This window comes from Oratosquilla oratoria, chromosome 6 (assembly GCF_046742065.1).
Source record: "Oratosquilla oratoria isolate Oo_2021 chromosome 6, ASM4674206v1, whole genome shotgun sequence".
NCBI lineage: Eukaryota > Metazoa > Arthropoda > Malacostraca > Stomatopoda > Squillidae > Oratosquilla > Oratosquilla oratoria.
In genome coordinates, this window is record NC_134782.1 from 1,497,939 (window position 1) to 1,513,878 (window position 15,940).

The 15,940-nt window shown below is 38.9% G+C and overlaps 1 protein-coding gene across 8 annotated transcripts in view; it reads left to right on the top strand.

Moving 5' to 3' along the window:
• The window catches only part of fab1 (1-phosphatidylinositol 3-phosphate 5-kinase fab1), an 89,537-nt gene that overhangs the window by 18,631 nt on the left and 54,966 nt on the right, over window positions 1-15,940 (top strand). For all 8 annotated transcript variants that reach the window (XM_076186319.1, XM_076186321.1, XM_076186317.1 and 5 more), the window contains 4 exons: window positions 2,581-2,842; window positions 4,310-4,549; window positions 4,668-4,891; window positions 6,625-6,790. In XM_076186319.1, coding sequence (XP_076042434.1) covers window positions 2,581-2,842; window positions 4,310-4,549; window positions 4,668-4,891; window positions 6,625-6,790 — 892 coding nt within the window. The remainder of the gene's footprint in view (window positions 1-2,580; window positions 2,843-4,309; window positions 4,550-4,667; window positions 4,892-6,624; window positions 6,791-15,940) is intronic.

Below are 15,940 nucleotides of genomic sequence, written 5' to 3' on the forward strand. Positions count from 1 at the left end.
AAAATGGAAAAAGGAAAAAAATGAGTAAGTGGCAAATATATATCAAACTGAGAAATGAATATGTGAAAATACACAGAGAAGAAAAACGAAACTATGAAAATGACATTATAGATTATTATACAGATATGTGAATGGTAAATTGAAAAATAAACAAAAATAGTAAAACTGCATCAAGGAAATGAAGAATATATACTGTAGAAGATGAAGAAATGGTGGAGGTTATAAAGAAACATTTCAAGTCTGTATTCACAATAGAAAATGCATATAACTGGGAAGAATAAAAAGGTAGAAAGATCCCCCCCCAATGAAAGAAATAAATGTAATACAAAAAGAAATAAGGGACCAAATAATAAACCTTGACGTCAGAAAATCACATAATCCAGATGGAATTGCAAATTGGATATTAAAAGAATGTATAAATGAGCTGGAGGATAAGATATATAAAATAATAGATTGCTCACTCAAGGAAGGAAAGTTACCACAAGATTGGAAAAATTATATTGTACCAATATATAAAGAGGGAGATAAGGAAGACCCAACAAACTATAGACTGATCTCCCTTACAAGCACAGTAGCTAAAGTATGTGAAAAAATTATCAAAAGTAGATGGATTAAATATCTGCAAGAAAATAAGATATTGAATCCAAAACAATTTGGCTTTAGACAAGGAAGATCTTTTGCTACCAACTTAATTTGTTTTTATTCAAAGCTAATAAACATAATACAAGAAAGGGATGGGTGGGCAGATTGTGCTTTTCTAGATTTACAAAAGGCATATGACAAAGTACATACCTTTACCAAAGACATTTTTCCCCCTTACACAGGAGGTAGCCAAAAAGCAAAGGCATAGAAACCACTCCCACCCATTCTATCCCTTACATACTCCGCTCTCCTCTACCCTCTTCCCTCTTTCTTATCTTGGCACCTCCTGGATGACAGGTTATCCCTGCTTCTTGCCCACTGCCCTGGGTCAGAAGCAGTGTTGCAAGACACAGCACAAATGCCCAGGATGTAAAACTTCACCCTATAATATTTAACACACCGTGGAAGACTGCTTATACACAATCATGCACACAAACAACACAACATACACCCCATAAAGTATTTGTAGGAAAACCCTATTTTGGCCGTGGCATTCCTTGGGGAGACAGGACTGCTTGGACAGACAGTCTAGGGAACAACAACAACAATAGTCCCTGTCTACCCTGTATAACCCTTTTCCATAAAGACCCAAAAAACATCCTTACCTTTTCCTATAGCTTTCTCGTATATCTGTCTTACCACAAAAATCTGATCTAAACCCCTACCTGTCCTAAACCCATACTGTTCCTCACCAATTACTCCCTCTCTTCCTCTCCTAATCATCTCAATCAAGACCCTCCCATAAGCCTTCCCAACTTCACTTAACAAACTGATCCCTCTGAAACTACTACACTCACACTTGTCCCCCTTTCCCTTGTAAAGCGGAACTATACAGGCACTCCTCCAGTCCTCCAGCACACTACCCTCTCTTAAACAGACATTAAATAACCTCACCAGCCAGTCCACCATCACTGTACCTCCTTTTTTCAGACATTCTGCATGACACCCATCCAACCCAGGTTCCTTTAACTGCTCTCATAATTTTAACAACTGCCTTTACTTCAGCTTTCCTTATTTCTCCTCCATTTTTCTCACTCATCACAGTCATTTTCTTAGCACTTCCCACTGCAACTACCTTTCCCTTCCTATCCTCCTTCACATTTAGCAACTCCCTAAAATACTCTGCCCATCTTCCTCTTACTGCCTTCTCTTCCATTATCATCTCTCCATCTGCACCTCTTACCTTTTCTTCACCACTTGATTCACCTCCTCTTCCTCTCTTAATTTCATTCCAAAACATCTTTTTATTACTTTCAAGATTTTCTGTCATACTCTTATCCCATTTCACATCTGCTCTCCTCTTTGCCTCCTTTATCTTATGCTTTACTTCTCTTTTCTTTGTACCTCTCATATGATTCCCTCATCCTATTTTGTAACCAATCTGTGAAAGCCCGCTTCTTCTCTCTTACAACCTTGTTTCCTCATCCCACCACTCACTACCCTTTCTTCTATTTCCTCCCGTCCTCCTTGTTCCACACACCATCTTTGCACACCTTATGACTCCCTCCTTGAACCATCCCCATTCCTCCTCCACTCCTAGTTCTATTCTATCCTTCACTCCCTCCCACTCCTCTTTCAGCTTCTTCTTGCACTTCTTCTCATTTTCTTTTTCATTTAAGCAGTTCACTCTAAGCACCTCCCTACCTTCTGTCCTCTCCTTTAGTGTGAGGTGATGACCTGAACATAGTTATACCAGTGCAGTTCTTACTTGTATTGGGAGTGTTTTCTTGGTTGCATTTATTTCTGGTGGAGTTAGATGAAGAATAGAATTTGGAGGTCTGTTGAGTGTTTTGTTGTTGGGTGTGTATATGTTTTTGTATTGATGTATTGTAGGATAGTATAGTCATATGTTCATGAAGAAGAATACCAAGACTGAATACATCAGGGTGTAATAAAATGAACATATAAATGATAGTTTACTTCAATTTTGTTTTTAAGGTGAACTTCGAGTTTGCACCTACTGCTGCAAAGTTGTCCTCTCATATATCCAGTCCAACAACCTTGCTGCAGATCTGACAGAAGATTTACGAGCTTTGCAGGAAGACTTGCAGCATCCCACTGGCTGGGGTAGTGCAAATTCAAGTGGAGAGTCAACTGGCAATGGTGGAGGCAACCACACCCCACTTGCCACTCCCAGGGGAACTCTCAGGAGAAGGCCATCCCTTGGTTTTCAGGAAGAACGATATGCCACAAGGAATAGGTAAATAGAACTTTCACATACTTTATTTCAATGAGGATGTTCCTTACAAGTAAATGAGTGGGATTTAGAAAGATTACTTTATTCTTTTCATTATCAGATAGATTTGTCATTTGTTGATGACTGTCTTAAAGTCAAAGGGTCTGTGGTGTGTGTAATTCTCCATAGTCTTGGATCACATATTGGATCTGTGATTGACAGCTAGTTCTGTTTTGGATAAGATCCCAGAGCTCATGTATGGCCCAATCTAAGGGTAATGCTATGGCCTTACATACACACATACACTCATCTCCTTGCCCAGCAGTGATGGAGTACTTGATTGCAGTGTTGTGCTACTCCTCAGTCTTGGGCAGTAACTTTAACTTGGACTAGCTGGAACACTGAGTTAGTTGTTAAGTGTGGTACCACACAATACTCCCATTGTTGCAGCCAAAAATGTATTAACTTTCAGAATTATAGTAGATATTTTCCTTGGAGGTGTAGTCTGGATGTCATCTGGTTTGGTCACTTCAGAGAAGTCTGATAAATCTGATATATTAACCTCTTCAGTATGAGTCAAATTCTTGTGGGCAGCATTGGCTGCCTGATGTGCAGTGATTCAATGATGCATCACAATACTAGCATTATAAAATATAAAGTTACAGCTGTATTACTCATTCTCTTTCACTCTGAATATTAATAACCACAGAAAACATGATTGAGTCAGTTCACAGAATACAGTGGTCGCTCAGCTACAACTACAAAATAAATATAATTAAGCTACTGATGCTGACATCATTGTATACCCACTTGCACCTTATGATGCCTATATAGATGTCATTGAATGGAAGGGGTTAAACACTTTCATTGTGGCATTCTTTTCATCTACATCATAATCTATTTCTGAGTAGATGAGTAGGGAGGGGATCAAAAAGTGAAGATATGGGGATAAGCCAGCTACCCCTTTTAGGCCCTGATGTAGAAGAGTTGTGCCTTGCTGCATTGCTTTTAACCTGAGCAGTGTGGTGGAGGATGGGGATGGGACTCTTCATCCTCAAGGTGCTAAGGTAGAAGGGTGGGGAGAATGGATTTTTACTTGTTTATATGTGTGTGTGCTTTGACTATGACACCCTCATTATAATGGGGAAGGGCCTTTGATATATATATATATATATATATATATATATATATATATATATATATATATATATATATATATATTGGAGTAGGCACATCCAAGGTACTTCATGCTATGTGGTTATTTTGATGTAGCACCATTATGTCACAATATTTAATGACTTCTGATAGTACAGTCTCTTTAAAATCTTGTCATTTTACTAAATATGATTTAATCTTGAAAGTGTCCTTTTCTTAAAAACCTTGTCATTTGTCAAAGTAATCAGTACAATCCAGTCTTATAATTTACTGGTAAATTGTGCATCAGTGACTAGGGTTGATAAGAATTACTCATTCATACTTCTTTGTGTAAAGGTTTCCGAGTGGAGAATATCCAGTGTATAGTAGTCAGCGTGAGGATGAACAGATGACTGCTGAGAGACAGCTCCTCTTGAGAGATTCGCAGCAGTTGCAAACCCTGTGGTCACAACTCATTGCAGATCCATCGGGTATCCATTTAGGGTCCCACAGGCACAGGCTAAAGTCCTTCAATGACTGTTTTGTAGGACGTGATCTTGTACAGTGGCTCATCGTAAATGACAAAGCTTCCAGCAAGTGAGTTGTAATTATAGTTTTGTCTTCAGTTCTGATTTATTAGTCTTTATAGAATATGGTGATTATTGAACAGATTTTAGTTGTATTTAGGACTTTATATTGAATTTCAATATTCCAGGGCATCAGCTGTTGCCATTGGCCAAGCACTTTTAGAAGTTGGGTATATTGTGTGTATATCACAACCAGAACAAGTGTTTGTTGCTGATTATGTTTTATACCGTCCACTTCGACCATCAGATGGGTCAGAAGAAACAATGATTCCTCAAGCTAACAGTCAGCGCTATGAAGGTGGCCAAGAACCTCTCTGGTTTAAGCAGATTACTGTTTGTGGAAATTCTTCAGGTAATAAATATAACCCTTAGTTTTTGTATATTTAATGCTTTTTTTCCAGCTATGGAATATTTCCTCAAAGAGTTGCTAACTACTCATGCTTTCCATATGTAAGAATTGTTATGGAAGGAGAATATGACAAGGCCATATGAAAGATGAGATACAAAGAGCATTGAAAGCTGGCAAAGCACCTGAGTTAGACAGGTGTTACATGGAGTGTCTGACAAACGGAGGTAGTTATAGTGGATTGGCTAGTGAGGCTATTTAATGTGTGCCATAGGACTGTAGGAGTACTTGTATAGTTCCACTTTACAAAGAAAATGGGAACAAATATGAATGTAGTAGCTTTAGAAGGAGCAGTCTGTTGTAGTTGAAAAGGCAGGTATGAGGATGTTAACCACTTCAGTACGGGACTTAAATCTCGCGGGCAGCAACCAATGCCAGCCGTATGACGTAATGTAATAATATTTGCATAATAAAATATAGTCGCCGCTTATATCGATCGTTCTCTCTTTCACCCGCGAATTTTGAAAACCTCAGAGAATGGGATTCAGGGCGCATTTGGGAGAATGTAAAAACACAGGGGCGACTACAATAAATATAATCAAGACGCCGATATGGCAGCGTCGCGAATCCACTTGCTCCTCATGACGCCTACGTGTGCGGCACCGTATGGAAGGGGTTAATTAAGAGGAAGGGAAGAGAGGGAGTAAGTGGGTGTATGAACTGCATGTTATTGTGCAGTATCATTTGCACAGTAGCATGTAGACAGTGCTTTAGGGATTTTGAGTGCCTCTGTGGACTAGACCCACATTATTTTGTCCATGCTAGAGTAAAATCTGTACTCCTAGTCTAGAGCAGTGGCTTTTAATGTTTTTCCTTGTTCACAGCCCCTTCAAATCACAAACCAGTTCTTGCATTCTCTTCTAGAATGGATTAAAAAAACAACACTGATACTGTGTGTACGTACATATACCAAGGGCTTTTTCCCCTTTACAAAGGGGGTAGCCAAAGTCAAAGGCATAAATCCACATCCCTACCCATACTCCATTACCATTTACCACCCCTCCCTCTTTTCTTGGCTCATCCTGGATGATGGGTCATCCCTGCATCTCACCCACTGCCCTAATGCCTTCCTGTCTACCCTGTCATAATTCTTTTCTAAATCCATAAAGGCTCACAAAACATCCTTACCTTTTCCTAAATCTTTCTCACATATCTGTCTTACCACAAAAATCTGAACCATGCAACCCCTACCTGTCCTAAACCCACACTGTTCCTCACCTATTACTCCCTCTGTTTCTCTCCTAATCCTCTCAATCAAAACCCTCTTATAATCCTTCCCAAATACACTCAACAAATTGATCCCTCTGAAACTACTACACTCACACTTATCCACTTTAGCCTCGTAAAGTGAAGTGGAACTATAGAGGCATTTTTCCAGTCCTCTGGCACTCTACCCTCTTTTAGACAAATATTAAACAACCTCACCAGCTAGTCCACCATCACTGTACCTCTGTTTTTTAGATACTCTGCATGACACCCATCCAACTCACATGCCTTATCTGCTCTCATAATTTTAATAACTGCTTTCACCTCATCTTTCCTTATTTCTCCTCCATTTTCCTCATTCATTAGTATAGATACATATATATACACACATATATGCATGTGTATGTGAATATGATAACAATTTTATGTGTATGATATATATATATATATATTTTTTTTCTTTTCTTTTTCAGAAAATTACCAAGATCCTCAAGAAAGTTTGAGTACCAGTTTACGAAAAGAAGAGTCTAGAGCTAGTGTTGATACAATATCCTCTCTTACGTCATCTTCATCTAATTACTGTCTAGACCTCAACCTTCAGGATAATGTTGTGTCTGTCAAGAAACCACAGGAGTCAAGGTATATGAGGTGGTTGTATTTTATAATTTAGGGTTTGCTTGAATTTCTTGAAATTCTTCAATTTTAGATGTGTTGGTTGATAGAAGGAATTAGGTGTGAGTGGAGAGTGGTTGTGATTAGATGAAAATTGACATTCTGAAAATTCTTAATTGGATGAGGGGAAGTTATTATGTAGTGAAGCAGTAGAAGTAAACCAGCTTTGGCTGTCGGCCCCTTCTGTGGTGGAGGTGTTGTGTCTTATTGAATTGCTTCTGACCTGAGTAGTGGCTGGGGACAGGGATGACTCTTCATATATAAGGAGCTAAGATGGAGGTGGACTACAAATAGGTTTTGGTTGAGTGTGGAATGGATGAAGGGTGAGTGTATGCATTGAGTAGGACACTCTCTGTATAAGGGAGAAAAGGCCTTTTGGTATATGAATTTATATTTAATTTCCAAATAATTTGTGCCTCAAAGTTTTACTGATCAGAAACCTCCAGCTCTACAGTAGCTGGCAATGGTCCCCAGCTCTGTCTGTAGATCTCTCCAAGAAAAAAATATTGTAATGTTGTCTTATTATAGTATATATACCTAATTGTATTGACTTATATATACATACATATACCAAAGGCTTTTTCCCCCTTATAAAGGAGGTAGCCAAAAAATAAAGGCATAAAAACCACTCCCATCCATTCCATCCCCATCACACTCCACTCCCCTCCACCCTATTCCCTCCCTCTTATCTTGGCACCTCCTGGATGACAGGTCATCCCTGCATCTTACCCACTGCCCTGGGTCAGAAGCAGTGTCACAAGACACGGCACATCCACAGCAAGGCCACTTCATTAAATTGGCGAACCCCCCTCTCTCCGTACCCTCATGAAGAAAAGGAGAAGACGGGGAGAAATCCCTTCAGGCTGTGCCAAATTATTTCTCATACATACTCCCTCACCCCCCATCCCCCACCCATTCCACCTCATGCATCACATCATCCATATACAACCATTCTTCATTCACTCGTCTTCTGTCCTCTCCTGTCCTTCCTCAACAAACATTCCCCTCGTCCCCAAAGCCCCTTTTACCCCATCCATCCATCTCATCCTAGGTTGCCCCCTCATGTTCACCCCTTCCACCTATGCTATGCATACCTCTTTTACTAATCTTACTTCACTCATTCTTTCCATGTGTCCAAACCATCCCAATACCCTTTCATCCACCCTATCTCCCAACTCCTTTTCCACCCCTGTTCTCCTCACCTCCTCATTTCTCTATCTTTCCAGCCTAGTAGCCCTTATCATACTTCTCAGACATCTCATCTCACACACATACAAACTCCTTCTCTTTTCCTCTCTTATATTCCATGTTTCTGCTCTGTACAGTGCTGTTGGCACAATCACTCCTTCATACAATCTCCTCTTAGCATCCATTCCCAAATGTCTTTCTCATTACATTTTTTAATCCACCAAGGCATTTACTTGTTTCTCTCAATCTACATTCTACCTCCGCCTTTACTCCCCCTTAATACTCACTTCCAGTCTGCTGCCACTTTCTCTCTAGAGAGAAAAAAGCAGAAAAAGAAATATCAAAAACAATTCTAAAAATACAGGATGATAACCAAAAAGTAGAAAAAGAAATAGAAGTATATAGAATGGTATAATATTCTAAAGAAAGAAACTGACCTCTAAAGATAAAACTAAGATCACAAATGGTAACAGAAGACATGCTAGTAAAATCAGGTAAATTAGCAAAGAGTGAACATTACAACAGTATATGGATAAAAAAGAGAAATGAATGTTGAGGAAAGAGAAAGAGAGAAAACACAAGAGATGATCTAAAGAAAAAATGTAAAGAGAATGGAGACCGAAAGCAATGAGTACTATTGGAAAGTCTTAGATATGAGCCAAAAAAAAAAAAGCATAACAACATCCTTTAGAATCACATTCAATTATGCTTCTACAGCATGGTTCTCAACAATAAGGAGAACAACATAGACATCTTACAAACCATACAAAATTAATAATTTAAAGTAATAACTGGGTGCACCAAAACCACTCAAATAGAACACTTACACAAAAACTAAAATTCAGCCCATAGAACATCAAATGAAGATGATAGAAACACACTTCTATGCAAGAACCCTCAACCTTGCCATTTGTTTCCGTCTCCTCTTAGCTCCTTGTGGATGAAAGGTCATCTATATCTCCCACAAACTGCCCATGGGTTGTCAGGATGAGCTGACAACTCCACTAAAGCTCTTGATTTGATCTACCCACGTTTCACTTATATTCATGTTGATATATTGTTACCTGGGACCAACAACAGATACCTATAAGTGTTGTCCTATGAGATGGATGTCAAAGGGAATCATTCCCTTTCTGCTTCATTTTCAAAACCTATCAGTGCCCTCATCCTCATCTAGAGGTGCAGTCTTAAGGGACTGACTCGCAGTTTTTGGACCAGGCCCAAGATCACTTTCTGTCAACTTTGTATTTCCCTAACATTTTAACAAGGAAAACTGACAACCAGTGAGTGTTACATCCCTCTGTTTACTGTAAGCCTGTCAGGGCCCCAACAAGGGGAGGGGCAGGGGGGGGGCAATGCCCCGGGGTGGCACATTTTGGGGTGGCGGCACTTTTGGTGAAAAGAAGGTAAAGCAAATTCCCCCTAATGTACTTTTGATGCATGATTTATTTATCATAAGTTGTGTGTATGAATGATGTGTGTATAAACATTGTTTTGTGGATGAATGTTACATGTGAATCGTGCTAGTGACCATCAGATGTGGAAGGTGGTGGTAGTGGTTGTGTGTAGGGGGCGGCACTTTCGACTAGCCCTGGGGCAGCACTTTTCGACTCACCCTGGGGCGGCACTTACCCATGTCGGGGCCCTGAAGCCTGTGACATAGAAACAGTCCCATTTTGATACAACACATACAACAGTCCAGAGATTTTTCCTAGAGAGGTCTGTGGGAGAACCTGAATGGCTGTTTTCATTCACTGTGGGATTATGGGTTTCTTGTCACTGAAAAATGAGTCAACAGGTTTTTGTTGCTACCCTTTTTTTCTGCTAAGTAGAGTAGATAGCATGTAGATATTAGTATCTCACTTTCATGCATCTTTATCAATAAATTCTCTTAATAGTACTTAGGTTGTTAGTACCACTTTGGGTGTATATACCGTTTGTATAGTAAGTGCATTGTGTACATATATGCAATTTCTATTATGTCTCCCTGTTGTGCTTAGGTTTATTTTTAAGTGGGGTTGCTATATGATGAAGTGGTGGTGGTAGATTAGCTTTAGCTTGTGGGCCCTGCTGTGGAAGAACTGTACCTCACTGCATTGCCAGTGATCCTAGCAGTGTGATGGCAGACAGGGCAACTGTTATTCCTGGAGTTGGGAGAGGTGGTTGAATGTGTTTTATATGTGTAGACTTTGGCTTAGCCACTCCCTTCATATGGGAAAAAGGAATTTAGTGTGTATATATACCTGGAGGTATGTATGTATATGACATTATATATATATATATATATATATACAGGTAAACGTCGACTTACGATGGCCGCGACTTACGATTGTTCGACTTTACGATGACGACGACGACGATATGATAATTTAACCCCTTCCATACGGTGCCGCACACGTAGGCGTCATGAGGAGCAAGTGGATTCGCGACGCTGCCATATCGGCGTCTTGATTATATTTATTGTAGTCGCCCCTGTGTTTTTACATTCTCTCAAATGATTCATTCTCTGTGGTTTTCAAAATTCGCGGGTGAAAGAGAGAACGATCGATATAAGCGGTGACTATATTTTATGATGCGAGTATTATTACGTCACGTCGTACGGCTGGCATTGGCTGCTGCCCGCGAGATTTAAGTCCGTACTGAAAATACATATTATAGTGTTTGAATATGGTAAAAAGGATAAAAATAATTAAATAAACTACTGTACATGTTTAATAGGCTATATTCAGTATCTCTGGTGGTTAATATACAGGTAGGCTAGGTACAGTGACCACGGAACAGAGTGGGGATCGACTTACGATGAGATCGTCTTACGATGGCTCTATCGAAACCTAATGCCATCGTAAGTCGACGTTTACCTGTATATATATATATATATATATATATATATATATATATATATATATATACATATATATATATGTGTATGTATATATATACATATATATATATAAAGTGGTCGCAGAAAATCTGGGCACAAATCGACAAGAGATGAATGTAGACATTTAAAGGCATTTAAACAGCTCCTGACATACCTTATTTGCCATGTGGTTTTCCTTTAAGCTTGATGATCTCCAAAAGTGCTGGGATGCATCTTGTAAATTTTTCTACTTGTTGGGAATAATGTTATCTCAAATATCCTGTATTTCTATTTTTAACTTCAAAATGTCATGATCCTGAAGTTGTTTTTTAATGATATGCCACATGTGCTCTATTTAGGTCTGGTGAATTCCCAGGCCACTTTTTGAAGTAATCTACACCACAGCCCTCTAACCTCTGGACAATAGACTGAACTGTGTGAGCATGAGCTCCATCCTGCATAAACCAGCAAGCATTACACTTTTCAAAACTTTCAGGCAGGTTATCACACAAAAACGAAATAACTGTGCTGATTTACACTCATTTTGTTCAAGAAACACTAAATTCCCAACTCCACTAAACGCAAAGCACCTCCACACCATAACACTTGGTGCATGTTTCACCACTTCAGCTGTTTAGTGTGGGTCATTAGGGTCCAACCCCCTAGGGCGCCTTACACACTTCGACCCACAGCTCAATGACACCACAGATGTTGACTTGTTACTCCACAATACTTGTTCCCAGTCTCCTAGGGTCTAATACTTATATTTCTTGCAAAAAGCTATGCAATCAAATATGTTTTTTGTACTTAAGAGGGGAAGAACTTTAGCACAACCACTACAATATTGTAAATCTTTGGCTAAATGATCAGAAATACATGTTACAGACATGTCCTACAGCAGTGCAGGGTTATTTGCCTTCAGTTTTTGAGCTGTGAGTGTTGGATCTTTATCCAACTGCCTCCTAATAACCTTAGAAGTACAATTTGATATCTTTCTTGGCTGACCAGATCGAGGCTTGGGGTTAGGAATGGCGTCACCTCCTCCGTCTCAAAATTTCTTGGTCCACTTTTGCACTTGCTACACTCCAATTCCCACATGAGGGGTTATAATGGCAACTGTTGTGTCTCTTCCCAGCTCTTTACCAGTGATATTGGGGCACAAAAACAGAGACCACCACAAAAAATTGAAAAGTCCATGTGAGAGATGTTTACAAACTGACACCATGTGGTCCCAGGAATGACTAATCAGAGTTGCCAAGTGGTGCAGATGCTAACATTTAAAAATAGTAAAAAGTTTGACTGGAAATGGGTATTTTTTGTATGTTTTGAGTTTAGCAAAAAAGTTGGGCACCTGTAATTTTGCACCCAAACTTTCTGCTACCACTGTATATATATATATACATGTATGTATATATATATGTATGTATGTATGTATGTATGTATGTATGTATACAAAATTATGCCAGTAGAATAGACAACAAAACAACATTCAAACATGTCACCATTTCCGAGGCTGCAACTGCCCCATCAACTAAAGTAACACCCTTCTTCAGAACATCTTTATCAGTGTCCAATCCCACCATTCTATCCAACCCAGCCTTGTGAAGACCACCAACAGTCTTGAGCAAGGCTTCTATCCCTTGGTTCATTCCCCCAAGTCCCACAACCCTAGGATCACCCAGGTCTGACCTCTCCCAAATCTGTGACCCCTGAGTGTAGCAACCCCTTGAATACTTTTGCTCAGCTTTATTTTCTGCTGAAAATAGTTGCTATCATTTAAGTTATTAAATATTGCATGTACTGTATGTATACAGTGCATGTTCTATTAAAAAAAAGTATTTTCAAATATATGGTGGTTTCTTTTGTACCATTTTGAACAGTCAAATATATTTCTGTATAAATGATACAAAAATAGTCACATCTGCATTTTTGTTTAGCTGAATTTCTGTACATGTTGTATCTCCTCAAGCCCTTTCACCTTTTTAGGGGTATATATATATATATATATATATATATATATATATATATATATATATATATATATATATATATATATATATATATATATATATATATATATATATATATATATATATATATATATATATAATATATATTTGTAGAGCTTAATTTGATTTTGATACAAGTTGTTTTCATCCTTAGATCATGTACTGAAATTGCTTCCTATGGCTGTTTTTGTTTGCTGGTGCTAAATGATTTAGTCTTGCAGTTTTTATAACCAAAATTTTCTCTGCCTGTAAGTTTTTAGTTGATCTGTTCACTGGCATATTTTATTTTATTTTATTCATTATTGATTGATTGATTTGTTATTATTTTTTTTGCTTGACTGGTAAGGATTTGCATCTATTTTTCTTTTTCTTGCATAGTGAAATTGGTGGAGAAGAACCATAGTTTGATATCTGTGTTTGTTTTAATGCCACACAGGTGGAGGATTAATATAATGATGTTCTATTTGCATTTCAACTCTTCTGTCACTCTCTTTATCTTTTCAGTGTCTTGTTCACTCCTTGTTGCTTCCTCCTGGTTGGGGCAAGTTGCCGGTAATGAATTCACAATTTCTTCATTATCTATCATGTCTCTCATGGTGAAAGTACTGTATATCCATGGTGTCCTCCAGTTCGTTTCATAAAAGACTGGATGCTTGATGTACATTATATTTGTGTGTGTGTGTGTGTTTTTTTTTATAGCAATAGCTAGTCTACTGCATTTTCTACTCTTGCATCTCATTGCATGATTTACAGTGGCATGCATTATCATATTTCATGTAGCTTCTCAATTTCTCTATTTTGTTCAGGATCTTTTATGCTAATAATGTAGCTTTACAGGTATTGGTCATTGACCTGCTACCTTTTATTTTTTCATAGTTGAAGTAATTATTCTATGACATTTGATACAGAAGAAAATTGCATATGTCTTTTCTCAGTTTAGTTGTTTTGCCTGACTTTATTGTTATTGTCAATGCAGCACCATGCATGCATACATAGAATGAGTAATGTGTCATACTATGCTTTACCAGATGTTTTTATTAGATTCACAAGAACTGCAAATATGAAAATGAGAAGTAGCCAGAGGAAGTAATCCTTTGTCATAGCATACTCAGAAGTTGCATCAATGAGGCAATTCTATTTTCTTTTATCTTGTTAAACCAAAATGTAAAAATGTTCTTATACAAAGTTAATGAACAAAATTTGATCACATTAATAGAAAATGTTGAAGTTTCACATATATTGCCTTTGCTGTCTTTGATTTTAGACCCAAACAAGGTAATATGATGTCACTCATAACCTGTGTCTTCCTATGTGTGGATAGACTCTATCTACACTTAGATGTTAGTTATCACATCACATAGTGTTTTTGATAAACTATATGATTTCTATTTTTGAGTCTTCAATCTTATAGATGTGAGTTAGAATGTACATTTATCTCAGTTTTTATACTGTGGCTCTATACATACATACAAAGACAGGTTAATACGAGCATAGCTCCCTTCCGTATAATACAACTAGGTAAATACATATAATGAGACTGAAAATAGTAAAAAAAAATTCGAGAGTGTTTGAAAGGCACTGTGGGAGGTTTTGCGGATATATGGGATAGGAGGAAAGCTTTTAGGTGCTGTCAAGAGTTTTTATGAGAGTAGTAGAGCTTGTGTTAGGATTAGAAATGGAGAGAGTGAGTGGTTCGAGGTAAAGGTGGGACTTCATCAAGGATGCATTATATCGCCCTGGCTGTTCAACTTATACATGGATTGGGTAGTGCGAGAGGTAAATGCAAGGGTAGTGGGTCAGGGATTGGAGATGGTTAAAGAAAATGGAGAAAAGTGGGAGGTGAGCCAGCTGTTGTTTGTTGATGACACTGCGCTTGTGGCAGGATCGGAGGAGGGATTGAGGAAGTTGGTGACAGAGTTTGGGAGAGTGTGTGATAGAAGAAAGCTGAAGATAAATGTGGGTAAAAGAAAGGTGATGAGATGTACAAGGGGTGAAAGTGGCAGTAGACTGGAAGTGAGCATTAAGGGAGAATGACTGGAGGAAGTGGATAGTTTTAGATACTTGGGTGCAAATGTGGCAGGAAAAGGTGGAGTGAAGGTAGAGGTAGAATGTAGATTGAGAGAAGCGAGTAAATGCCTTGGTGGATTAAAAAGTGTAATGAGGAATAGACATTTGGGAATGGATGCTAAGAGGAGACTATATGAAGGAGTGATTGTGCCAACAGCACTGTATGGGGTAGAAACATGGAACATAAGAGAGGAAGAGAGAAGGAGTTTGAATGTGTTTGAGATGAGGTGTCTGAGAAGTATGATGGGGGTTACTAGGCTAGATAGAGTGAGAAATGAGGAGGTGAGAAGGAGAACGGGAGTGGAATGGAGTGGGAGATAGGGTGGATGAAAGAGTACTGAGATGATTTGGACACATGGAAAGAATGAGTGAAGAAAGACTAGTAAAAGAGGTGTGGAAGGCAGATGTGGAGAGAGTGAACATGAGGGGGCGACCTAGGATGAGATGGATGGATGAGGTGAAGGGGGCTTTGGGGAAGAGGGTAATGTCTGTTGAGAAAGGACAGGAGAGGACAGAAGACAGGGGTGGATGGAGAATGGTTGTGTATGGATGATGTTGTGATGCATGAGGTGGAATGGGCGGGGGAATGGGGGGTGAGGTAGTATGTGTGAGCAAAATTTGACGCAGCTCAAAGGGATTTCTCCCCGTCTTCTCCTTTTATGCATGGGGGGACGGAGAGGGTGCCGCCGATTTAATGAAGCGTCCTTACTGTGGATGTGCTGTGTCTTATGACACTGCTTCTGACCCAGGGCAGTGGACAAGGTGCAGGGATGACCCGTCATCCAGGAGGTGCTCAGATAAGAGGGAGGGTGGAGGGGTGTGGAGTGTGTTTAGGGATGGAATGGGTGGGAATGATTTTATGCCTTTTCCTTTTTGGCTACCTCCCTTGTAAGGGGGAAAAAAGCCTTGGTATATGTATGTATGTATGCTTGACCTGAGGCTGAGAAAATGGTTTATAAAAATAAAAAAAAAACATAGTAGACAGAAAAGGAC